This window comes from Astyanax mexicanus, chromosome 9, assembly GCF_023375975.1.
Source record: "Astyanax mexicanus isolate ESR-SI-001 chromosome 9, AstMex3_surface, whole genome shotgun sequence".
NCBI lineage: Eukaryota > Metazoa > Chordata > Actinopteri > Characiformes > Acestrorhamphidae > Astyanax > Astyanax mexicanus.
Genome location: NC_064416.1, coordinates 13,924,647 through 13,952,344, shown reverse-complemented (window position 1 = coordinate 13,952,344; position 27,698 = coordinate 13,924,647). Strand labels below are relative to the sequence as shown.

At 37.5% G+C, this 27,698-nt stretch overlaps 1 protein-coding gene across 4 annotated transcripts in view; it reads right to left on the bottom strand.

The window, feature by feature from the left end:
- Nucleotides 1-27,698, bottom strand: part of ptprq (protein tyrosine phosphatase receptor type Q) — a 79,815-nt gene that overhangs the window by 38,694 nt on the left and 13,423 nt on the right. For 3 of the 4 annotated variants that reach the window (XM_049483614.1, XM_049483611.1, XM_049483612.1), the window contains 20 exons: nt 27,498-27,627; nt 26,265-26,418; nt 26,070-26,176; nt 24,409-24,506; nt 23,668-23,833; nt 22,281-22,541; nt 21,102-21,262; nt 16,237-16,339; nt 13,777-14,003; nt 12,181-12,250; nt 11,864-12,063; nt 10,117-10,357; nt 8,920-9,048; nt 7,919-8,065; nt 6,830-6,996; nt 4,836-5,307; nt 3,599-3,760; nt 3,323-3,502; nt 2,092-2,199; nt 1,682-1,963 (listed from right to left, as the gene is read on the bottom strand). In XM_049483614.1, the coding sequence (XP_049339571.1) occupies nt 1,682-1,963; nt 2,092-2,199; nt 3,323-3,502; nt 3,599-3,760; nt 4,836-5,307; nt 6,830-6,996; nt 7,919-8,065; nt 8,920-9,048; nt 10,117-10,357; nt 11,864-12,063; nt 12,181-12,250; nt 13,777-14,003; nt 16,237-16,339; nt 21,102-21,262; nt 22,281-22,541; nt 23,668-23,833; nt 24,409-24,506; nt 26,070-26,176; nt 26,265-26,418; nt 27,498-27,627 (3,565 nt within the window). The remainder of the gene's footprint in view (nt 1-1,681; nt 1,964-2,091; nt 2,200-3,322; nt 3,503-3,598; nt 3,761-4,835; nt 5,308-6,829; nt 6,997-7,918; nt 8,066-8,919; nt 9,049-10,116; nt 10,358-11,863; nt 12,064-12,180; nt 12,251-13,776; nt 14,004-16,236; nt 16,340-21,101; nt 21,263-22,280; nt 22,542-23,667; nt 23,834-24,408; nt 24,507-26,069; nt 26,177-26,264; nt 26,419-27,497; nt 27,628-27,698) is intronic. The other variant, XM_049483613.1, reaches the window with a different exon arrangement.

Sequence of the window (27,698 nt, the reverse complement as noted above, 5' to 3'; positions counted from 1 at the left end):
GATCTTAATGTTAAAAAGCAAAATATGATTTTAAAAAATACAATTGTTACAATAAATACAAAAAACATATTTAAAAAAATCATTTTTTTGCCTAATTATTCCTTTCAAAACAAATTAACAGGACAAGAAAGGGGCTTAATTTTCACAAATGGTACAAAGGACATGTTGTTTGATCTCAGGTGGTTGCAATGGTATCCCAGATTGTTGCTTTGGAGCTATTAAGTGTTTGCAATGGTATTCTAGGTAGTTACTAAGTGGTTGTTATGGTTTCCCAGGTGGTTGCGAGATGGTTATTATGGTGTTGCTGTGGTATTACTATGCAGTTGATAGGTTGTTGTTATTGTATCCAAGGTGTTAGCTATGATGTTGCTGGGTGGTTACTAGGTGGTTATCATGGGGTTGCTATGTGGTTGCTATGGTATTATTATGCAATTGATAGATTTCCTAAGTGGTATGTAAGATGCTGCTAGTTGGTGCTATCGTATCCCAGGTAGTAGCGATGCTGTTACTAAGCTGTTGCTGGGTAGTTGCTAGATGGTTATTATGGTGTTGCAATGTGCAGTGCTATGCTGTTACTATGCAGTTGACAGGTTGTTGCTATGGAACACAAGGTTTTGAAATGGCTAGATTGTTGCTGGGTGGTTGTAGATGATTAATATGGTGTTGCTAAGTGGTTGCAAAGGTGTTTGGAAGCAATTAATAGGTTGTTGCCAAGATACCCCACGTGGTTTCTAAGATGCTGCTAGTTGGTGCTATAGTATCCCAGGTAGTAGTTATAGTACTATGCTGTTGCTGGGTGGTTGCTAGGTGGTTATTATGGTGTTGCAATATGATTGCTATGGTGTTATTATGCAGTTCATAGGTAGTTGTTATGGTATCCCAAGTGGTAACTAAGACATTGCTAGATGGTTATTATGGGGTTGCAATGTGATTTCTATGGTGTTACTATGCAGTTGATAGGTTGTGGTTAGCTAAGTGGTATCCCAGGTAGTAGCTAAGGTGTTACTAAGCTGTTGCTAGATGGTTATTATGGTGTTGCAATGTGCAATGCTATGCTGTTACCATGCAGCTGACAGGTTGTTGCTATGGCACACAAGGTTTCTAGAGCATCTTAGGTAGTTGTGTTGAACTTGCTAGATTGTTGCTGGGTGGTTGTAGATGATTAATATGGTGTTGCTAAGTGGTTGCTAAGGTGTTTGGAAGCAATTAATAGGTTGTTGCTAAGATACCCCACGTGGTTGCTAAGATGCTGCTAGTTGGTTCTATAGTATACCAGGTAGTAGTTATGGTACTAAGCTGTTGCTGGGTGGTTGTTTGATGGTTATTATGGTATTGCAATGTGATTGCTATGGTGTTACTATGCAGTTGATAGGTTGTGGTTAGCTAAGATGTTGCTAGGTGGTCTTATAGTATCCCAGGTACTTGCTATGGTGTTACTAAGTTGTTTGTGGGTTGTTGCTAGACGGTTATTATGGTGTTGCTAAGTGGCTGCTATGTTGATACTAAAGTAGTTGCTAGGATATCCCATGTGGATGCTTTGGAGATGCTAAATGGTGGTTGTAGTGCCTAATGTGGTGTTTTAGTAGATTGTTTTAAAGCAGCAGTTCTTAAGATTTTTTTATTGTAGAATATTTTATTATCAACATCTCATACAATTCTACACAAACACTGATACACCCACCATCCTCTCCTGACATCATCTGCAGGGTGGGTGAGGTCTGGTCCCCGTTGCCGAGCAGTGTGTACGCCTGTACGCTCACGTTGTAGTGGGAGTAAGGCTTCAGGTTGCGCAGTGTGACGCTGGATACAGTGCTGTTAACTGTGTGGCTGTAGGTGGCGTTGCTGTAGAAGATTTCATACAGGCGAATGATGCCGTTGGGCTTGTCAGGAGGAGACCAGGTGATGGTGGCGGTGGAGGAGGTGGTGTTCACTACAGCCAGATCTCGTGGAGGAGAGTCAGGTTCTGAAGGAGGAACAGAGTGGGAGTAGAGAGAATAATGCAATGTGTATTAGAAAGAGAAAATCAGATAATGTTTATAAATGTGCTGATGAGAAAGAAAGACATGAGCATGATCAGCATCTTCTCATTACCATCCTCAGGTGTCAGTATGTAAACGTCATCCTCTACAGACAGGGGGCTCTCCCCGACTGCAGTCGACGCAGCCACACGCAGCTTATATCGAGTGTATTTGTCCAAACCTGCAAAGGACAAATATCAAAATCTGCAGCTTCCACACCTCCCATTAAAGCACACTTTAGTTTGACATCAGCTGTGACATTTAAGAGCTAGTTTTGGATGGTTGAAGACTTCTTTACGTATCTTCTGAGCAGCTGTTGAGCTGAACCTGCTAGAACAGTGTGAACCAGCTTTGCTGGCAGTTGTTTTAAATGTTTCGCAGGCATTAACATGGGTTTTAAAATTCCATGTGAATTTCATGGCCTCAGAGAGCTGTTTGTATTTGGTCACTGTGATCCACTCACTTCAACAAGTAAAATCAAACAAATCTAAATTTATCTAATTTATGAGGTTTAAATAAGACAGGCTCCTCCAAAAATCTACACATGCTCTAATAATCTGCAGCTGATGTGCTGCACATGATTCTAATTTTAGATATTTTAAGTAGTAATAAATGTGTATATGTGTGTGTGTATTTTCTGAAAAGAAAATAGCATTTTAATGTGTTATATTAATGTTATAAATGTTATATTACCTTATTTTTTCAATATTGTATAATATAGTATAATACTGCAGTATAATTTAGAAAATGTAATGTCCAAAAATATATAACTTTTGTATGGAAATGAAACCAAACAAAATAAATAGTTAGGGTCTAATACTAAATTATTATTATTATTATTTGTATTATTTTTTTATTTTTTATTTTGCCACTTGTTTCATCATTAAACAAATAAAAAACTAAATGTATTTTTGTCTCGCATTTCAAAGTACAAAACACAAATAAAGCTACATCCTTTTTAATACCACAAGAGACATTTTAACAAAATTTACCTCAGCAGTGCTATTTTAATTTTGGACTTACTTTAGCAGTGCAAGTTTGGTCAGTCATAAACTTACCTCAGTAGTGCCACTCAAGTCACACAGGAGTAAAATTTACACTGAGAGAGGTCGTTTGAAAAACAAACTAAAGCTAAGTTAGCTTTAGCATTATGATCCTAACCCTGTACAGCTCATATTTTGCAAAAGACAGTTGAAAGATATAAAAATAAAGATATATAAAAAAAGCTATTGTTTTGTATAAATTATTCTTATTTTTTATGAGCTGTCTTAACTGTTTCTCATGAATGTAATTGCTCCACTTACCTCTGAGGACTATACTGGTGGCATTCGTCATCTGCTGCTGGGCTTCATGGCTGTGCAGGTTGAGCAGATAGACAGTGTAGTGTGTGATCTTTCCATTAGGGTTCAGAGGTGGACTCCAGCTCACGAGGACAGAGGTGGAGCTTATGTTCTGATAGGACACATCCTGAACTGAACTGGGAACTGAATGAAGAACAGAGTGAGAAGAGTTATTATATTAATTTAGTGTAACAGATAAACCAGTATATGAATCCTGGATACTGGTGCAGTGCTGTTTACCCTGCTCTGTAGTTTTCTCTGTGATTAGTGTGGAAGGACCTTCTCCCACAGTGGTGTAAGCAGATACGCTGAAGTTATATTCAGTAAAAGGACTCAGTCTCTTCACCATGTAGGAGATGTGATCAGAGGACAGATCCATTATCTCTTCAGCAGCTGGCAGAACTGTGGAGTGACAAATGATAAACAAAAACAATCAGGAGGTTCAATCAATGTGAAGAAGAAACACTGCAGTGATTATATATGAAGATATAAAATATATATAGATAAAAGATATATTTTCAAGAGAAAATATCATAGGCACTATAAAGTACAAGATGTAACTTATTACTAAGTAATACCAGGTATTTATATACCTGATATATATATATATATATATATATATATATATATATATATATATATATATATATATATATATATATATATGTTAAACTGTTACTAAACTTGCAGATAACTTCTGCTTACTTTAATTAATGAAATAAATATTTTTTTTAATCAGACAATCTGTATATTTACTACATTTTCATATGGTTAGTTTTGTAATGTGTATAAACCAAAATCAAAAGATCATCATAAATATATTACTTATTTTATAAAAAAAAATGCTGTATACTAAAAAAAAAGGAAACATTAAAAAAAGAAGAAAAAAAATCTCTGTTGGTCCATTTATCATGATATTTTGACACAGCATAAATAACGATTATCAGAAAATTAAAAATGACAAAAGAAGGTGATACAAGATTTTTGTGTGAAACTATGTGTGCTTACATGCACTCAATTCATAATTTAAACAGCTTCCAGCATCCAACAGTTCAGTTTGGTTTGATGGCTTGTGATCATCAATCTTCCTCTTAAATATATTTCAGCGGTTTTCAATTTGGTAAAATGAAAGAAACTCATAATTTTTAAGTGGTCTCTTATTTATTTCCAGGGCTGTATGTGCTAGTCTTCACAAGTGTTTTACTAGTGATAGGGGGAGCCCTAATAAGTGTGTGGTGTGATTGGCCCTCCAAATTGGGGACGAAATAGGACAAAATAAAATGAAGTTTACATTTTCAGACTTATGTAAACTCAATGTTGTCCCATTTTCTAATAACCCCAGTTCATATAAACATGTTGATCGGATTATTGATAAATTAATCAGATTATTACATGCATGTAAACACACTATTAAATTTCAAAGAGACCTGAGAAAAGAAATATACTGTATAAACTGAATGTGTAGAAGTGGTGTTACCCTCGATCCAGCTGGTGACGGCGGTCTGTGTGGAGGGGCGGGGCTGGAAGGTGAACCCTGTGACCGCAGCCCTGGTGGAGGGCTGTGGCTGGGCGGGGCTAAGAGGGGGTGGGTGGTCAGAGCCCGAGGTCACAGGTAAAAGGTCAGTGAAGGATGCAGTGAGAGAGTCGTAGGGTGTAGCAGTGCGAGGGTTGGTGGTGACAGTGAGCCAGGGTGGGGGTGTGGCGGGGGGGCTCGCAGTGAGGGGCTGCTCGGCCGTTCTTGCAGTGAATGAGAGAGTGGGGAGTTGGTTGGGAGTGTGAGTGTTCAGCTTGTCGGTGCTGGTGGAGTCGGGGGAGGCAGGGGTGATGGTGGACTGTGCGGTTGCCGTGGTGATATTAGTTGACCTGGCAGAGCGACGCAGCACTCGAGAGCTGCTGTCATAGTAACCTCCTAGCAACGTACCAACACCTTCTCCCGTCTTATTTACATCCTGTAAACACAGAATACATATTCCATCACTCACTAGAGATACAGTATAGATATACAGTAGAGTCTGAGATTTCATTCACAATCAACTTTTTTATATAAGCATACAAATAAATGAAAGTTTAGAAAAGAAAATCTAAATGATTGACTACAGCGTAAACTACAGTATGGACTGCAGCGTAGATTACAGTTCGGACTACAGCGTAGACTACAGTATAGACAACAGTGTAGACTACAGCGTACACTACAGTATAGACTACAGTATAGACTACAGCGTAGACTACAGTATAGACTACAGCATAGACTACAGTATAGACTACAGCGTACACTACAGTATAGACTACAGTGTAGACTACAGTATAGACTACAGCATAGACTACAGTATAGACTACAGCGTACACTACAGTATAGACTACAGTGTAGACTACAGTATGGACTACAGCATAGACTACAGTATAGACTACAGTATAGACTACAGCGTAGACTACAGTGTAGAATACAGTATTCACAACAGCATAGAATACAGTGTAGACTACAGTATAGACTAGAGCGTAGACTACAGTATAGACTAGAGCGTAGACTACAGTATAGACTAGAGCGTAGACTACAGTATGGACAAGAGTATAGACTATTGTATAGACTACAGCGTAAACTGCAATATGGACTACAGCGTAGACTACATTATGGACTACAGCGTAGACTACAGTATGGACTGCAGCGTAGACTACAGCATGGACAACAGTATAGATTATTGTATAGACTACAGCGCAGACTACAGTATAGATTACAGTATAGACTACTGTATAGACTACAGCGACACTACAGTATACACTACAGCGTAGACTACAGTATGGACTACAGCATGGACTACAGTGTAGACTACAGCGTAGACTACAGTATGGACAACAGTATGGACTACAGCGTAGACTACAGTATGGACTACAGTGTAGACTACAGCGTAGACTACAGTACAGACTACAGCGTAGACTACAGTATAGACTACAGTGTAGAATACAGTATTGACAACAGCGTAGAATACTGTATAGACTACAGCGTAGACTACAGTATAGACTAGAGCGTAGACTACAGTATAGACTACAGCGTAGACTACAGTATGGACAAGAGTATAGACTATTGTATAGACTACAGCGTAAACTACAATATGGACTACAGCGTAGACTACAGCGTAGACTACAGTATGGACAAGAGTATAGATTATTGTATAGACTACAGCGTAAACTACAATATGGACTACAGCGTAGACTACAGTATAGACTACAGCGTAGACAACAGTATGGACTGCAGCGTAGACTACAGCAAAAATCCTACTTTTCACTGATTTTGCTCAAATCATAATTGTATAAATCGTATCATAAAATGACAAAGAAATGCTAAATAAATGCATGTTCACTAATGGTCTCAGACAAGAATCACACACTTCTACACTTCACTTATTACAATAATGAGTGCACTCCTAATGGTGGTGCACTGCTTGTGTGTGGTTTGGGATGCAGCCCTGTGTTTACCTGCTGTAGTCGTCTGAGGGTAATGTCCTGTACGAGTATATCGTGGAACAGGACCAGTATACGGTAGCGGGTGATGAGGCCGTTGGGCTGGCTGGGGATTCCCCAGGACAGACGTACAGATGTGGAGTCTACAGCTGCTGCTCTCAGATCAGACACTGCACCCGGAGCTAATGACATGCACAAACACACACATATATAAAACACACACAGATACACAAACACACACTGTCAAAATCCTGCGCACTCTGCAAACTACTGCAGTAAAATAATAATGCACTTTCATCACCCCTCCAGTAGGAGGCAGTACATGCTAGACTTAAATACAACCACACTAATAGTAATGTCTATAGCAGAAAATATACAAAATCACAGTACAGTTAAAACATTTCTGATAAGCTACTTATTCTGCTTCTGTGCAGTCTGGGAAAAAGCAGTGCTGTACAGAGGATGAGTGCACTCCTAATGATTCTGCACTACGTAGTGTACTTGTGTATGATTTGTAATGCAGGATTTGTGCAGCAATAATGCCAATACTTCTAATGATCATGCACTTTTATTGTGCTTCTTTGTAGTTTAGTTTCTTGTATAGATAAGTTGCTTATTTGCTAAGCTAATTAAAAAATTGTTTTGTCATAATCATTTTGATATTATGGTTTATATGAACACCCCTTTTAACACATGCACTTAGCTACTATAAGATGCAGCCATTGCTGACATACATGTGCAAATACACACACACACAGCTTGTTTAGCCCTATTACCAAGTATAAAGTATTGCTAATAGAATAGGACTCTATGTAGTAGATAAACAGGACCCTTCTGGGACCATGCCTAATGCCAGGCAGTGGAACTGTGTTCTCTGGAACAATGGGGCTCCAATACTTTCGGGATGAGCTGAGGATGATGTGGGGTGATGATCATCTAGCATCCTCACCTCATTAATGCTTTGGCTATTATATTCATTTAAATCCTAACAGTAATGCTACAGAAGCTTCCAATAGGCAGTAGAGACATTTACAGAAATGTCAAAAGCATCATTTCATTGCAATAGTGTGTAATAGTGCATTTAGAGGTGTGGAGGTATTTTACCCTCTGAAGGTGTTGAGATGCTGTTCTCTGCTGCAGGACCTGTGGATCCAGCTGATTTGGCCATGACGACCATACGATAGCGTGTGTATGGAGTCAGTCCAGTGTACATAAACATCTGCTCACTCGTACTGTTTTCACTAATAAGACCTAAAGCAAAAACAAATATAGAGACACCTCTTTAGACAGAAATACTTTTTCATATGGAAAAAACTCTTAGGAAGAGTGTGTTGCATACAGTATATAACACAATATTTAATATGAAATATGATATCCTAAATATCCTCATTCTGTCCACTGTAGTACAAATACAAATGTGTGTAAATTAGAATATCTTCAGAAAGACTAATTATTAAAGTCTAATTATTTCAGCAATTCAATTAAAATGTAAAACTCATATACTTCTAAGATTCATTACACACAAATGATCAATTTTAAGCGCTTATTTCTTTTATTGTTGATGATTATGGTTTACAACTAATGAAAACACAAAACCAGTATCTCAGAAAATGTTTATATTATTTAGAATTAATATAAAAATATTTTGTTGGCCTACTGAAAAGTATGTACTCAATAATAGGTCGGGGCACCTTTTGCATGTTTTATTTTAAACTGAAAAATGTACGTCTATACTGATTAGAGCTCAGTACTAATTAGAGTCAAATCATTAGTTATCATTAGATACCAACTAATATAATATATCTATAATATTTTACACATTTTAATTATTGCAGGACTCAATGGTGCACTTGCTGAAAAGAAAATCCATTTGACAACATGCACAGTTAAGCAAGAAGTAAAAATATTTCAGAAAAAAATATTCTATATAATGAATGGAGGCAACTTTTAAAAGAGAGTGCTCAAAAATATATTCCTGTATCTCTGCTGACTTGTGGAATGTAACTTTTGCAACATGAACATATATTCATATTAAATGGCCACAATCTGAGTTGGGTACAGCCCTAATAGTGATGTGTGAGGCTAAGCTAGCTAAAAGTAGCTACCTGCTGGGCCGTAGAGCTGGACGACATAAGTAAAGCGTCCTGTGATAATGGTCGGAGGCTCCCAGGACAGAAAGAGGGATTTGGAGGTGATGTTCCAAACTGACAGATTCTGCGGCGAATCCTGAGGGGCTGCAAGAACACACACCACACACACTTTACACAGGCAGGAGCTGATCACTGGTTGGGTGGAAGGGAGGTCAGTGAGGGCTGAATGCTGTTACATAAGAAACAAATGCCTCATTCCAATCTGAGAAGATTTATTCAGGCCAATCAGAGGATCTGTTACAGGTTGTTTAGATTTATCTCAGTTCGACCAATATACAGTTACCAGGAGGGTGGAAAGAGGAAAACAACAGTGTGTGTGAGTACACGTGAGTGAGAGCGAGAGAGAGAGAGTGTGTGTGTGTCAGCATGGCTGCACGTGGCCAGGGTATAAAAGTGTGTGTCTTTATTTACTAGTAGAGGTGAAAGTGTGTAGATATACACGTGTTTGTGTTAATAAATCATTACTGTCACTAACAAATTGTATAAACATTTGTACAAATTTTTATATTTTATATTTTTTACATTGTATCACAATGTCATTATGAATGGACCAATAAAATATACGTATATGTTTAATATTGACTTCCACTGAAAGTTGGGAAAGGTTTTCACCCTTTCCTGTAAAGTTAACATTTTGAGAAAAAAATATCTTAGTTTGACAGCAAAATATGTAATTCTATGTAAGCATACTGTATGTTCAAGTTTTTGTATGTCCTAATGTAATTTAGGGATCTTGGTCCCAGTCCTTATATGGTGAATATTTACAACTCTTCTTATATGTTTGTATATTTAAGTATATTGAATAATATTGGGAGAAAACTCAAATTCAGGTAAGATGTTCTCAGTTAGACCAATTACTGCCAATTGGTGAACTCAAAACATCAGTATTGCAGATTTTAAATGACTACCAATACATTAATTTGAAATAAAAAAATGTATTGTTGATAAATTGCTAAAATGTTTAAAAACAGACCAACTTTAAATTATGCATTATTTGAGTAAACTCAACTTTTTTTTTTTTTATTCTAAACTCAACTTAACATGTATTAACTCAAGGAAACTCAAGAGAAGCTCTGGAATCAGATGTTTCAGCATTTTGTGAGCCAGACTTTGCGTGTAGATGTGTGTGTAGGTGTGTGTGTGTATGCATACCAGCCTCTGGCATTCGGACCATAGTGCTGGCAATCTGTCCCTCTCCATCGCTGGTGAAGGCAGAGACCTCAAACACATAAGCTGTGTAGGGGCGGAGCTTATCCATTCCCACGCTGATTGGCACACTCCAGGTGGAGGCCGGAGGAATGGCCGACAGCGTGACTGAGGGCAGAGCAGCAGAAGTCATCAGGGAGGACTCAGACGGACTGGGAGTTCCACGAGACAGAATGTCGGCAGCATCCTACACACACACACACACACACACCCCAGCGTATGTCAGTGCGATGCATGAGTACATATATAACAAGCTCTGCTGTAAAGCAGCATTATGCAACAAACTGACCTTAAAAAAGCAGCTTCAGCATGTTAATGACACACTGAGTACAATAACTTCTGCACTATGGTACTTCGGTTGAGCTGCTTAAGACCTCTCACAAACACTGCATAACTCTGCGTAACCAGTGTCATATTTGTGTCAAATTCTGTAATATTACTCTACCACCACAGTCTACATGCTTCTTCACTTCAGATGCTGTTTCTGAATCTCTTAGCTGACCAAAAAAAAGGGCACTCAAAATATCTGTATTTGTTGCAGTGGAGTAAAAGAGAATTGCACTCCTAAACTATTGGGAGCTCAGAAGAAAAAAAAAACTTGTACAGTGCTGCTTTAAAGAGTCAATATACCATTGATATTGGAAGGTCTCCACATCATAGAATGCACAATATTAGGCTGGGTGTGTAGGTGGGATTTAGGGTAGAAAGCAGCCACTTGAAGAATTTAAGATTTATGCCAGGTTTTTAAAAGCAGAATTGCATTTTTTCAGTATAGCCCAGTTTGTTTTAACAAAATCCAAGAAGAAGATTTAAATTATTTAAAGTGTGCATTGTGTGAAAATTAGTATTTTTCCTCCTGAGCTCTCCCTACAGTCAGGAAGTGTATTCAGTGCTTGATTCACATGTGAACAGCTGTACGCATGCACTTGTTATGTAGAGTTACACAGCTCTCAACGAGCATTGTTCTGTCAACTTCACCAAAGATACATAGTGCAGGAAGAAGTTTGCTGAGCATATTGGTGCAAAAACAGATATGTTTTTCTCCTGATTACAATCAGTTAAGAATCACAATGATTCAATGATTTTAAGCTGATTTTAAGGTAAAAGGCTAAGTTTAATCACACTTGTGATTATCATGTAGCCACACATGTATAAAGTAGTAAAGAACCAGGCTTGAGTAAATGTACAAGAACTCTATTAAGAAAATGACTAGGTAGAGGTTGAAGTGTTTTTTAATCACCACAGTTAAGTGGAAGTATGAAAGTATAAATTCTTTGGTACTTAAGTACTACAAGTAAAACAGTATTGTGGTATGTAGTTATTACAGAAAGCAGTGGAAAGTAGAGTGAAAGGCAGAATGGGAGCAGTGTGCTTTTCTTATAAGATCAGTTTGATCTCTTGATTTACTCAATGATGAGGAGCTTCACCAAACCTAGTGACAGTGCAGAGCATCTACTGCTCTGGCTTTAGTGATAATGTGGGTTTGGAATGATTCCTAACATTTTTATAATTGTATAATTGCAGCACAAAAAATGTATTGGAGCAAAAGTATTAAACTCATGCAAAATATATATGTAGTGAGGTAAAGTGGAAGTAGGAGAAAAAATAATACTCCAGTAGATACAGATACACTATTTTTGTGTACTTAAGTACAGCTAAAGTTCTATATATACATATCTGCATTATTGCCTACATTACAGTGGGGCAGAGCTCCGTTCATGATGTCCTCAGCGTTGAGCTCCAGAGTCTGGACTGTCTGCCCAGTTCTTGCGTGTTTGGCTTTAACTGCAAACTTAGTAATGAGTCCATTTATGCGTACTGGTAGAAACCACGTCACCATCACGAAGGAGTCATTCTGAGCGTAGGCTGTGAGATTTGTTACCAGGCCAGGAGCTGCAGAAAACACACACACACACACACACATTATTACACTGAATCATATGTCATACACTGCATATGCATGAATAGAGAATAAGGCAATTCAAATTATAAATACAGAGAGTTTCTTACGGGCTTCTGCAGTTTTAAAGTAAAGTGATTGGCTAAAAGGTCCAGTCCCCGCCCTGTTTACTGCTGCAACCTGTTAGGTGGGGGTGAGAGGTGATAGTGGGGGTGTAGGGTAAATGATAAACAATAAGAACACACACGGTCAAACCACACACTGTGTCATACAAACACTCACACTCAATCAGCGTCAAATACTGAAGCCCATGAAATACGATCTAGCCATGATAAATGACCCCACTATGAAACACCACGTAACACACACACACATTTATAAGCGGCACATGCACACAAAACACACACAATGCTCCGACTGTGGACTGAAAGGATGGTGCGTAACGGAGTAACGAATTCAATGGACAAATAACGGAAAACAGAGATCCATCATAGATCCATAGATCTCTTTACCGGATGAATAATTAAGAACTAGTGAATAATTTAATGAGATCAATGGAATGGATGTCACTGGCAACTTTCCCACAGACAGTTCCAGTCCTCCAGCATGTCCACACTGTAACACTTTTCTATTCAAGGCATCAGCAATTTAAAAATACAGCCTCATTGGGCATCAGGGAGTTCACTCCAGCTTTACACGCGAGGTCAGTGATGAGAGCAATGAATCGCAACAATGACAATATACTGCAAGAAAAACGGCTTTCTGATAATGTCTTGTTCTGCTAACAGACTGGGAGGGTTTGGGGTATCTAACATTTATATAAAACTGCTGGCAAAAATCTCTATGATACGTAAAGTTATTATTATTTTTTTTTTAAAAAGGACCCCATCGTAAGAAGTGCTTTCAGTAGTGCACTGTATTGCAGAGTGTAGCTGTTTGGGACACAGCCTTACTGTGTAACATTTAATTTTATTTTATAATTTAATTTCAGCTTTATTCCACAAAAGAAAAAAATAAAACACAGGACACAAACTAATGATAATAACCAAATCTGTTGTAATATTATTTTAAGTGATAACTGATCAGTTTTTGTCAAATATGTATATAATTTTTTCTAACAACAGTAAATATAATCTGGAAAAACATATTTAGGTATCATTTTGTATCACTTCATGACCGTCTGGAATGGCTACCCAGATTTATTCCTATCAATTGATTCAATTTACTAAATAAAAAAAAATCCTATCAAAACAATGAAAAAATTGAAGGTTAGCAAATGTTACCGTTTTTACAATCTGCCACAAACATGATTTTAGGAGAAAATTAACTTTTTTAACTTTTTTATCTTTTGTAACTAACCAGACCCACACTTGCTAGCATCAGACACATTGAGTGATGGGGAGAAGAAGGGCCCATCCTGACATAGTGAGCTCATTTAGCCATGGATCGCTGTGGCACCAATATGGAATCAGTGTTTTAGATGGCTACACCACTGGGGTGCCCAAAAGATGCTATATTTAAGTTAGTTTTCTCGTAGAACTTTTTGTTCACTTGTTTTCACTTAGAAAGGCTTCTGCATGTTCTGTATATCTGTTAACTATAAGCAGAATTTACAACTTGGTTTACAACACTATATTTTAAAAGCTTTTTTAGTAGTGATGTATGTTGTGCTATAGGTGTGTATGTGGGTATATGTGGGTACATACCTTGATGTTATAAGTGGCCCCGGGTGAGAGTGTGTTGAGCAGTGTTTCTGGGATGTCCAGGCTTTTGGTGATCTCAGTGAAGGTGGGGTCAGGGTGTGGACACACCTCCTTGTATCTTATGATGAAGGAGTGGATAGTCGGGTCCGGAGGCGACGGCATCCGCCAGGAGAGCAGGATTCCATTAGAGCCTACCCGCTCTCCCTCTGGTTTAGAGGGAGCTGGAGGAACTACACACACACAAATATAGACATATTACACAGAGAAATGATAATACCTCTGCTGAAAATCCAGCTCAAGACCAGCTTTTGATGGTAGCTGGTTTCAGATTATCTAAGCTAGTTAATAATTGTTATACTAGTCTATCTAGACTAACTAGAGGTGGAGTTATACTACACAACTTTTATCCAGATTTTAACCCCAATTTCCAGTTGTGGTGAGCCTGTGTTAGCTGGCTATAGTCGACAGACTTTAGTGAGACTCTGAGTGAGAATCATGTAGTGTATGATGGGTTGAGACTAGGGGTGGGCGATATGGCCCTAAAATAATATCACGATATTTCATGGTATTTTCGCGATAACGATATTCTTGGCGATACGACAAAACACTTAAGCAAAAAAAAATATTATAAGAATACACTACTGCAACAAAATTAAAATATAAAAAATATTTTTTTTATTGCATACAATATGATATGGCACACCCCTAACTAACATATTAAAAAATAATTTTATCAGATTTGTATTAGAAGTCAATGATCGAGAATGTCGTGATACTAATACTACACTTTAAATATCTCCATGCATCCAGGATTAAAGTAAAATAAATGATACTGGACAGATATAATCTGTCTCTAGTAGATATATTATGGGAAATGAGAACAGTGTGAATTAATCTTTTGCTAAAAGTTGCTAAGTTGAGACTCTAAAACTAAACATATTTGATTTTTTCAACACAATTTTGGGTGGAAACTTTTTTTTTTTTTTTACCAGCTAGAGTCAAAATGACTCCATCATCAGCCAATAAAAAAGGACCTTAAGAAGTAATCATTTTCTATAAAAAAAAAACACACAGTGGGCAACAAAAACAGTAATTCTTTTTATTTTTTTCTCTAATTTTGGAGTCACTACTGCTGCACCATTTGTAGCCACAGAGTGTTTTGCATGGTGGTGTGTGTCGTCAGGAATCTGTTCATGATGTGCATCATGCCCAGCCTAGTAGTGTGTGCTCTATATTCAGATTCTATAAAAAAATATTGGCAAAAAACAGTAGAGTAATATGTCCAGTCTGTTTATAATCCGCTCCCACTTTAAAAGTTGTGTAGTGTATTTAAGTTGTAAACCGTCAAACCAACAAAAAAACATGAAAATACAACCCTAAATTGGTTAAGATCTAAGCTAGACAACCAGCTTAACCAGTAAAGCACAGTACTGATTTATAGGTTTGTGCTGTCAGTAGGGGTGGGCAATATTATATCGTATACAATATATCGTGACACAGAAATATCATGATATTAAAAATCCATATCCTGATAATAGGGCTGTTCTGTCTTAAACTTTAGGTAAAGCTTTATGTGTATTTATTGTATAATTGTTTTAGTTTGCAGTTTATATGCATGCACTAAATATTCTGCAATATTTTTTGCTGCATTATATTATTTTATGCTATATTATATATTTTGCCTCATTATGATTATTCTGTTATACTATAATACTATATTCCTGAAATGAATGAATCATTATAGTTTTCCTATATCGCCAAGTATATCGTTATCGCAAAAATACCCTAAAATATCGTTGTATTATTTTAGAGCCATATCGCCCACCCCTAACTGTTAGCATTAACATAGTAATGCACATGATTAATCTGCTAAAAAATGCTAATTATTATTTTACCATGTTTGGTCTCAACTTCCTTCCATAATTCACTTTTTATACAAAACCTGGTGACATATTAGCAGTATTTAGTATCTATTTTATTTAGTGTAGTCAACACAGCACCACTACTGCTGAGAGTTCAGAATGTAAATTACTTTTCATTTATGTTGAAATATGGATTAAAATAACTAACTTTCATACCTCCTTTTTCTCTGCATTCCTCTTTCTCTCTCTCTTTCTCTCTTTCACACACACATTTATATCCCTGAGTCATTGTGACTTGGTAGGTCTCTCAAATTTATACCAGGAGGGAACAACTATTACACAGTGAATCTGAAACTGATATCACATCCATCAAACTGTACTCAGAGTTAATAATACATGCACACACGATGAGGAACATCATCTCTAAGTAAAATAAGATCTTCTACATGGTATTTTAAACATGCAGTCAAACATTTACAGTAATGATAAAGTAATGTACAGCAATATACAATATAATACAGCAATATCTAGTGATGTTACAGACAAAACAACACGACAAAACAACATTCACCATCCACCAACACACTCTCACTTTACTCACTGGTTGTAATGATGCGGCTGACAGGAGAGCTGAGACCTGAGGAGGCCACTGAGCTGACTGTTACAGTATATGAGGTACCTGGAGTCACACTGGACACGTTAGCCTGTAACACACATAGAAACTCACTAAAATACAGACATTTTTGGCAAATGACATTTCCAAAAAATGTGTAAACTAGTCACATTCTCTACATGCAAAAATCTGTTAAATTCATAAAAAGTGAATTAATAAAATGTCAATCATAAAAAAAATTCAAGTTGTTTTGCAGAAAAATGTGTTTGTTACTTTGTGTCAAACTTAAATTGACAGCAATCACATCAATGAAAATTGCTGTTGATGCTAATCTATACTATAAACAATGCACTAGAACTGTGGAAGTATCCTACAACTGCACATACATACTGCACAAATGCAGTACACTGAATCATCAGGAGACATTTGGTTTGAAATATCAACAAAAAAATAAACATTCATCCGATGCCAATGTCAGGTTGGAGGCAATAACATTTTAAAGCAATTATTCTCAGTGTTGACATAATTCCAGTATCCACCATCACTGATTAAAAATATTAGAGAAAATGTCAGTTATGGCCTTTTCCAGGGCGTACAGCCAGAAGTGTGGGACTGAGGTGAGTGAGCAGAAGGCTGAGATGTATCAGCTGATGATATCACCCTACTGAGTCACCCCTTTAATTCAGCTTAATTCAACCGAGAAAAACAACCTGAAGTGTAATGGAGCTCAAGTAAACCTCAACCCAAACACAAACAAGTCAATCCTCTCAGATTATAAAAGCCCAATACACACACACACACACACTTAAACTGAATACACGGTCATTAATCCAACAATTTACCAGACTTAATACTGCACACAAAAAGCTGCTGATAGATAGATAGATAGATAGATAGATAGATAGATAGATAGATAGATAGATAGATAGATAGATAGATAGATAGATAGATAGATAGATAGATAGATAGATAGATAGATAGATAGATAAAAAATACAGTACATAAAGACATGAGGTATGCCAAAGATACTGTTCCCAGTGATATGAGCAGGAAAAAACAATTGAAAAGCTTAATGTTACATAATGACGTAAGATACACCTGTCATAATGCTATGTCATATAGATATGTCACATATGTACGTACCGGTACTTACACACAATTTTGTATATTGGTTTTTACTGTATTTTTGGCCTAAACATGTGTAATAATTACGTTCACTGCTTTTTAAAAGTATGAAATTGCAATATTATGCTATGAAATCATATTGTTTATCACAATTAGTTATATATATAAATATATATATGTGGTTGTGTGAGGTTGTGCAATTTACTCCACAACTGTATGATATTTACTGACAACTAGGTACCCAACACAATATATGCCAAACAAGTGTGAGATATGTATAGCTTCTCTGTCCAACAAAAACAAGTATTTTCAAATCAGCCACTTCACAGAAGAAAGATAAAACCTTCTTAAGTCAATGTAAACAGAGTTTATTTCAGGTCATTTTTGAGAATTTATCTTGGTCCATTTATTTAAAAAGGAGTTTGTGTATTCAAATTATGTTGTACAGTAAAAAACAACAACAATTAAAATACTTGTTCTTCGTTGGACAGAATCACTATATCAATTAGCCACAGCAGCAGGTGAAACCAATTAAAAACCCTAACCCAAGCTTACAGTACTATCATGAGACAACATTAGAGACACAATTGAACTTTAAGTCACAGGAACATATTGTCATATGACGTCAATCCAAGCTGAACAAGAGCCTTCAGTACTGCGTAACCCTGAGAAATGTCACCAGCTATAGGTTAGCCTGCCAGAATGTGTGGATGTGTGTGTGTGTGTGTGTCTGAGAGAGAGACTACAGAAAAAGGAAAAGCCTCTATAATGACGGTGCATCTCTAAAGAGAGCAGCAGGTGAGCAGTTCCAGTGAAGAAGGCAACCTGTATGTCATTTCTGTACCCATGTCATTCAGAGATGAGCAAAGATGAGCAGAGATGAGCAGGCCTACCTGAACGCCAGTGAGGGCCACACACAGGCCCAGCAGCAGCAGCAGGGGCAGGCGGAGCAGCATGCTGACCCCCCAGAGAGAGAGAGAGAACAGCGGGCTGAGGGAATGGCCGGACCGTGGAGGACGAATGTTCCAGGTTTGAACTGAGTCCTACACGACCGCAACTCAAAGTCATTAAAACTTAATGGCCTTCTCTCTTTCTCTCTCTCTCCCTCTCTCTCTCTCTCACTAACCTGCATTCTCCTACCTTCCTTCATACTCTCCGCCCAGTCGATACGGATACCCTACCACCTGACACCTGGCATTCAAACGCAGGGAGGCTGCAGGAGTCAGTGTGTGTGTGTGTGGGACAGAAAGTGTGGGCAGAAATAAGGAAAGACATGAAGAAGATGAGGAGGGAAATTCGCCGTCATACGTAATAAAACTAGGATGTTTGACTGACATTTTTTAATAAAAAAGTTTTTTTTTCTTCTAATTTCCTTCACTAAAATGGTCTTTTTACAAAACAAGTAATTGGTTAAAAACTTTTTGCTTGTCTGTAGCAATGAAAGAGAATTAAGTTTTGGAAACTGATGCAAACTATTTACAATTTACAATCATTTTGACCCGGGTTCGATTCCCGACTGGGGCGACCCTGGTCTTTCTGTGTGGAGTTTGCACGTTCTCCCCGTGTCTGCGTGGGTTTCCTCCGGGTTCTCCGGTTTCCTCCCACAGTCCAAAGACGGCACGTTCAGGCTAATTGGAACTTGATTGAAATTGCCCCTTAGGTGTGAGTGTGTGAGTGAATGTGTCTGTGTGTCTGTCTGTGTCTGTCTGCCCTGCGATGGACTGGCGGCCTATCCAGGGTGTATCCTGCCTTCCGCCCGATGCCTGCTGGGATAGGCTCCAGCCCCCCCCGCGACCCTTCACGGATAAAGCGGTTGACAATGAGATGAGATGAGATGAATCATTTTGACCCCATTTACACCAGCTTCAACTTCAGATGACTAGTTTATGCAACATTCTGTTAACATTTTAACACCAAACATTTACATTATGGAGTTAAATGTGTCTCCAGTTAGTTGAACTAAATTTAGATTGCTGTGTGGCCCTGGCTCAATGACTCAATGATGTTACTCTAGATCCCAAAGATGCCCTTTCCAGTGGAGTAAATAGGATGTGGTGCTTACTAGGGTTAATAAAGTTCTTCTACATGTGAGAAAACAAGATAAAGTGCCCAGTTAGATTCTCCTCTAATGAAGAAGTGCCCACCAGTAGAATAAATGTGAAGTGGTGCCCTATAGGTGCCCTTACAATGGGATAAAGTGAATTTGATGGCACAATACTGTAAATATTTTTTATGTTTTAAAAACTCATTTCTATACTAATTACTTCAATTAAAGCATCTATTGCATCCATTTATGTACTTCAGTTTTAGCCACGCCCCTCAAGAATGTAGAATGCAATAGGTGCCCTTTTGTTTTTTCTGCCGCTGCCCACATTCAGCCACTGCTGTGTGGGATCAAATATGGAAATTTACTCATTGTGTAGCATAGACCATAGTCTGAAAAGGTTTAAGTGATTTGTGGATTTGTATCCATTTTCAATGCTTCTTTGATGTGTTCACACCTTATCTCTATATAATACTAATAGACATGAAGTGACCAGTGACCAGATGTAAACAGGATCAGCACAGCATCAGAAGACGAGCTTCTGAAAGTGAAAAGCAGCTGATGCTGAGCTTAACATAGGGGTTGTTCTCAGCGTTCACTGTCAGTAAGGAAGCCATACAACAGATGAGGATTGCAGATGCTTGCTCTGATTTTAGTATACTGGCTGATAACTTATCTTTCTGTATGACATGAGATCTACTTCCTTATACCGTGATATTTCTGCTTCATCTTCTCTTTTTCTGATAAAGGGAACTCAGCTTTAACCTGTAACATTACAGAGTGAAGGTGTCTGTCTGATGTAGGTGGAAGGATGAGTCATTTTAACTTTACTTTTACTTTTAGCATTTTCTCCTTGGTACAAAGGTTTAGTGAGTGAAGGAAACAGTGTGTTTTCTCCTGTGCTACAGCTTATGGTTTTTATTTTTCCCAGAGTTTTGAGGAAAACTGAGGGCACATGTTTGAAAGGTCCCATCAGCCTGAGAGAGGACCTCAAAGACAAGGGCTGGGTGAAATATTGTTTTAAATATTTTAATTAAGTGGAAAACATATGTGAATGCTAAAAAAAAAATCTGTATGTTTATACAAATATACAAAAATTGTTCCTTTATGGCTATATATAGCGAGATATATGTAGGATTGGGGACACCTTGGTTTCATACAGCTTTTGTAACTTGTTGAAAGTTGTATTGAGTGAAGTTCAAGTGCTGCAAAATTGCAGCATCCTGAATGACAACGTATCTTTTTCTCTATCATACAATGTTCTTCCCTGCACCATGCTACTTCTGCCACAATCGTCCTTTGCTTACAATACTTTATTCCTGTGTTTTTAGAGGTAAATGGCATCATAAAAAGTTCTAATGGTCAAAGAAGTTCTCTGAACTCCATTTGGGCTTCCCGAATGAGCCCCATCATTACAGCTCACCTTAATCTCTCATGGGTCCCATGTGCAGTGTACAACCCAGATGTTTAACCCCTCCTAGTCTTATCACTGACCCTAATGGGGCCCTTAACCACCATCCATATGTTCATTTGTGTGTCCAGCATGGAACCAATGGACTAAACGTTCTGACTCCCAGCTAGGCTACTCATACAGGCCTTATGTAGGAATGTTATCTTGAAAATCACTGGAATCCACCCAGACAAAGACACACAGACACAGCATGAAGGCTGTCCAGATCTGTACCTGTAAATGCCCATCTATTGTGGTTGTCATGGTGACATTTCCATGGTCTGGGACGAGCTGGACTGAATACTGCTGATCACATCCAGAGGATGGCAGCCAGCGGAGGGAGAACCAGCGGAGGGACACACTGACCACAGACACATTTGCAGGGACAGCAGGGACTGAAATACACAACATCGTTAACATACAGTATAAGATAAAATACTAAATGATGCAATATTTAAATTTATACTGTATAATCATTAAACAAAATGGCCTAAATCCCTCTGTCCTGAATTTATTCTATCCTCTGGGTTTTATAAGTTCATCATTTTGCACAAGAACTTGGTACTGTGCAGCCTTTTGGATTTTTGTGACATAAAACAATCAGTGCTGAGTTTAATCAGAGCTCTACAGAATCAAGACAGGCATTATTATCATATAAAATATAGAAAACTGGATTAAATATTGTAATCTCAGGAATTAATTACAATGTTAAAGGTGTAAAATATGCATTATTTAACAGTGTTGGGCACGTTACTTTGAAAAAGTAATTAGTTATAGTTACTAGTTACTTCTCCAAAAAAGTAACTGAGTTCCTAATTGAGTTACTCCATTATAAAAGTAACTAGTTACCAGTAAAAGTAACTGTTGCATTACTTTTGTGTTTGAATGCTGGTATGATGTCCAAATAAAAGTAAAAGCATTAAATTAAGTGATTTTTTAAGTATCTGTATTTAAACGCAGTTCAAATATCTTAAACTGTTGGTTAAATGGATCAAGCTCCTATGTCCTTAAATCTGGTTCTTAAATCCAGTTTCTAGTCCTGGGTTTTGTTCTTGCTAGAAGGTAAAGTAACAGTTTTTTTAAGTTAAAAAGCTAATTTCCATCCTTCAATTAAATGAAGTTCAAAAATCTTAAAATGCTGGTTAAAAGAATCAAGTTCTCATGTCTTTAAATCTGGTTCTTGAATCCATTTTCCAGTCCTGGATTTTGTCCTTGCTGGAAGTTAAGGTAACATATGATGTGACTGACTGGATGTAGTGTCAGACCTAATATCCACATTAGAAGACCTTTAATCTATATCATTTTTAGTTCTTATAGCATTTTAAACATTTCCTCCAAAATAGCTGCTCACAAAAAGAAAACCCCTGACTAGATAAACAAGTTCTTTACTTGAGTAAAGATGTTCAGTGTAACCTGTGTTTATGGTGAGACTGGCAGTTGCCCCGCTCAGTGTCCTCCTGACCCGCTCCACCGTGGCGTTGTAAGAGCAGCCGTCCCTCAGGCCGCTCAGTGTGTACTCCTGAGTGTAATTGCTCACGTTTAGCACCCAGTGGTGTGAGCTGTTTCTGACGGTCACCTGGTGGAAGTCAAACTGGCCAGCAGCAGAGTCCCACAGCAGTGTGGCAGACGAGGAGTTGGTGTGTGACAGAGAGAGAGAACACACACCTGCAGGCCCTGAATTAAGAAAAAGCCAAAAGAACAACTGTCACTGAGACTATCACTGAACTGTATACAGCCTGCAAACAGCAATCAGTCAAAACTTTAAAACCTCCTGCATAATACTTTGTAGGACCCATTTGTGCTACCAAAACAGCCCTGACCCTTTAAAGCATTGAGTCCACAAGAACTCTTAAGATGTTCTGTAGTACCTGGCATCAAGATTACAAACATTAGCAGCTGAAAAGTCCTGTAACTAACTATAAGGTGGGACCTACATGAGCATCAATGAGCATTGGCAGAACCACGTAAGACTTGCTTGATGTTCTGACCAGGTCGTCTAATTATTAATATTTTATAATATATATTATAAATATATTATAATATTAATACAACTTTAAGAACTGACTGTTCACTTGATGCCTAATATGTAGTTCCCATGTGGCAGTAAACCAGATGAGTCTTATTCAGTTCACCTTTCAGTCTTTTTAATGTTATGTCATCAACATTTTCCTCATCAACACTATTAAGTGCAAGGGTCTGTATGTGGGGCCATATTTTAGATGTTCATGTTCAAAATGACAATTATGGTTATCTTTTGTTTTATTTTAAATAAATAAATAAATATTAACTATACAGGCAATTGAATATACACCTATAACTAATAACTACAGAGTGAATCACAGGATACTATTTTATTTCAGAAACAAACAAAAGGGAAAATTATATATCTGAATACCCCAGCAAGTGGTTGAGTTGGCTTATGTTTTAGGCTACGTCCTCAACATAGCCGCCATCTTGGAAGCTGCCGTATGTCCTTTCTGATATAGAATTGTGTCCTATGACATATAGTCACTGTCCAAAGAAGAACATATATTTTTAATTTAGTTGATTTTTAGTCACTAAATTATTTAAACCAAGGAGCAGTCCTTCACATGGTGTGAAAACTTCATAATCAGTGAATCATTAGAAATGCACCATACTGAACTGGGATAAATGGGGAGGTATTTTCCCCTATTTAATTGGTTAATTTCTAAGAACTTCAGCTTTGAGATTACATGACTGGCTGCCCATAAAGGCTGCTGACTAAGGCTGAGTGAGATAATCAGTGGGTGATAGTAATGACAGAATGACAGACTCTTACTAGTGGAGGTGTTCCTAAAAACACTCTGGCTGAAATCAGAGCCCAGGAAGGACTGAATCTCCAACTTGTAATCATTTCCTGGAGTCAGGTCATTTATCCTCACACTGCTGCCACGAACATTAACCTGGTGGAGTGGAGGAATATCTGCATCCAGGCCATAACGCAGCTGCAGGGCAAGAGTAAGAAGTGATGGAAAGTGAGGGGGATGGACTTAATACAGAAGAAAATACAGAAAAACAGTATGGTGGTACAGTAGATATAAAAAAATGCGTGAATGAGAAAGTTCATCCGGACACTTTCACAACTCGGCATGCTCTCCCTCTCTCTCTTTCCCTCTCTCTCTCTCTCTCTCTCTCTGTGGGGTATAATGCAGGATTTGGGTTCGTGTATTATTGAGAGAGTCAGTAACCTGAGCAGGTAGAACTGAGCTGCGTCGCTAAGCAACGTCTCAGGTGAGGCAGTCAGTATGAAAGTTTAAACAGGTGTCCCGCTTCCCTCAGAATGCCTCAGTGTAACTCACACACTTTACTGGCTGATATATTTGTTTTTACAGGAATACTTTCACATTAGATTACAAATCATAACATCTATGTAATGTGTTCTCAGATTCATGCCTTTTTATACACACATCCACTGGTTTAATTTAAATTACAGAAATAAGAAACTGAATGATAACAAATAGAAACAAGTAGAAATAAGTCTATCTTTATTGTAGATGAACTATAATAACTATATACCCACCCTGTAACCGTCCACTCTTCCAAGTGGGCGTGTCCAGGTGATGTACATGGCATTTCCTTCTTGCTCAATAAAGGTGACATCATCAGGAGGGGCTGGAACTGCAGTATAAAAACTGATGAGAAGGAACAACAAATACAAATCACCTGGCTAAACAAATAAATGCTAATGAGTGATGCTGTTAGGGGAGGGACATATAAACCTAAATACCATCATAAATACCATTAATAAAATATACTACTGCAACAAAATAAATATCACATTTTTATTTAGTATTAAAAGTATTGCAGTTTCAGACATTCAGTAGATTCAAAAACTGCCAATTGTAAACTTCTGTCTCTTTTGTAAACACAAAAACGTTAACAAGTTTAATAATAATAATAACAATAACAATAATAATAATAACAACAATACTAATAATAATGTCACAAAATGAATAACATAACCACAAGTCTTCCATAAAACTAAAGTGCAGAATATTTAGTGCAGAACTTAAACTTTTAGAAATCTAAAATTATTTTGTTCATGTCAAAAATCATAACGATATTATTGTGTATAATATGATACTTCTACTTTAGTGTTTTGTTTATACAGTTACCACAGCTAAATTAAAGATAATCAATAAATGAAATGTAAATGAAGCCATTTGTAGACAAGCACCACTTAGCAGTACAGTCCTGACAACAGTATTGAATAAGTAATTCAGCTAATCACGATAATCATTTTATTTTGTATTCTTAATTGCTTAATTTGTCGTTCGCTTTAACATTGATATTAATTTATTTTTTATAAATGTCATGCAGCTAAATAGGCATACATGTTTAGATTTTCCAGACTAATCAACCTTGTTTTTTTTCTTTACCTCATGTCTATACAGTAACTGGCATTAAAACAGCTTCGCCCAGCAGGGTAAAGTTAGATTCAAATACACTGTGTCCAAATGTTTGTGAACACTCATTCTAATAAATGTATTCAGCTGAACTCTTTTCTGCATGGATCAGGAAATGCATATACACATAGTGTCTAATACCTGTAGAGAAGCATTGTGTTCTCAGGAATAATGGGGCACTGACCAATACTTTCGAATATGGGTGTTTTGGGAGATTTGGGGTTGTTTGGGATGCCTCACTAATGCTTTTTGTTGCTGAATGCAATCAAATCAATATACAGCAATAACCAGCAATGCTCTAAAATCTAGTGAAAAGCCTGTCCTGGATAGAAGAGGCAGTAACTCCAACAAAAGCAGGATAACCCCTTTTTTATTTTTGTAATGTCCCTGATTATAAAGGAAACAACGAATGAGCAGCTGTCCCAAACCTTTTGGCGCTATATACTGTACATATTTAACATGTTGCACCAAAGTTTACAAAAGCACACTAACATGAAACAACATCCATGAACATCCAGATAAAGTGTGAGTGACAACAAGCATTTCATCTGCTGATACTGACTCCTCCCCTCCAGCAGGGGGCAGTATAGTGCAGTAATAAACATTTGTCACACAACCTCGTTTGTCCAGTATCTGTTCCCTGACAATATCCCTAATACTTACTACAGTATTGATTTCATTATAAACAGTCTTTTCTATACATTTTAATCCATCATAAGTCCTATTTCTGATGAATGAACCTGAGTATATTTTTTGTTTTTAAATGTAAACTTACATGTATTCACAGTAACAGCTGTGGGAACACTGTGTCTCTCTCCGCTAACACTGATCACCTCAACAGTGTAAAAGCTTCCGGGTGGGAGATTCCCAACATGGTAGAATCTGGTAAAAACAAATAAGGACAGACATTGTTTAAGCAGTGAATCACAATCAAATAATGATAAATAAATCACTGATTCACTGTCCAGACCTCTCATCAGAGACGCTCAGGCTGGTCTGCAGGTTATAGGTGAAGTTTCTGATGGACAGAACGAAGGAGTCGCACACCCCGGGTCCATCCGTCCAGCGCACAGAGAGAGATGCTGCTGTCCTTTGAACTGGTAGTAGTGTGACTGAACTGGGAACTAAACACACACACACACACACACATTTATTTTACTGTATGAAGTGAGGATCATCAATGTTTTTTTTACATTTTGTATTACTGTAGATGAGTAATTCTACACCTGAACCTAACCTTAACCCTAACCTTAACCTCAGTGTCTGATATATATGGACACAACCTCAATTATTTTTGCTGACCTCAATATTATCACATATATATTTTGCAAAAAGAGATTACTAATATTCGGATATTTAAGCATTTTATATTTCAATACCAATGTCTGAATTGTTCAAATAATAAAAACATTGTGCTTCAAAAGAGTGCCACTGCATTATTACATTTTCATATATCACAAACATAAAATGGTCTTCAGGTGATGAGAACAATATCATTTATTGCAATATTTCTAGGACATATATACATAACTTTAATATTCAGTTTGCTAGTATTTTTCCACGCAGGGCAGCTTTGTAGAAAAGCGTGAAGCTGAAGCCCCCCTACACAAAGAGAAACAGGAAGAGAAAGGGAGAGACTTGCTGGGGTAATTAGTTACTCGTCATTTTCACTTTCTTTTAGTTTCTTAGTTAGTGTCCTGCAACTTGTACACTTATCAACCATAACATTACAACCACCTACATCCTAGAATAGTGTAGGTCCCCATTTTGCCAGGCCAACAAACTAGCCCTGACTTTTGATCTCAAGATCTTTGAAGGTGTCCTGTGGTATCTGGCCTCAAGAATTATCAGCAGAACCTTTAAAACCTGTATGCTGTGATGTGCGACCTTTATTAGCATTAGCGGCTCCTTTGGTTATAATGTTTTGGCTGCTCAGCATAAAAAAAGCTATATATTAACATACAAAACTATGTTACAATAAAACTCAATGTGTATAATATCATGTCTAATGTAATTTATGGTTTGCTTTAGGCTCAAAAGTGGCTTTTATTTTAATGGACAATTTACATTTAGAATGCTGTGTAAATACTTTAATCATATGATATGATTATAGGTCAGTATTCATGTCAGTTCAGTTCAGATCAATCTGTCAGTCCTTTTTTTAAAGCTACATATGTGTGTGTATGCATGTTTAAGCTCATACATGCCCTGATGGTGAGAAACACAGCTGCACTGTCTCTGAAGGACTCCTTCTCTGTGCGCACTGAGATGTTACACAGTTTCCCTGGGATCACAGCCTCAAAAACTGCTCTAGTCTCCAAAACCTTCTGCACCTGAAGAATTCACACATACCAGATATGTCTGCATGGAGAACATTCTTATCAAAACAGAATATAAAATACAG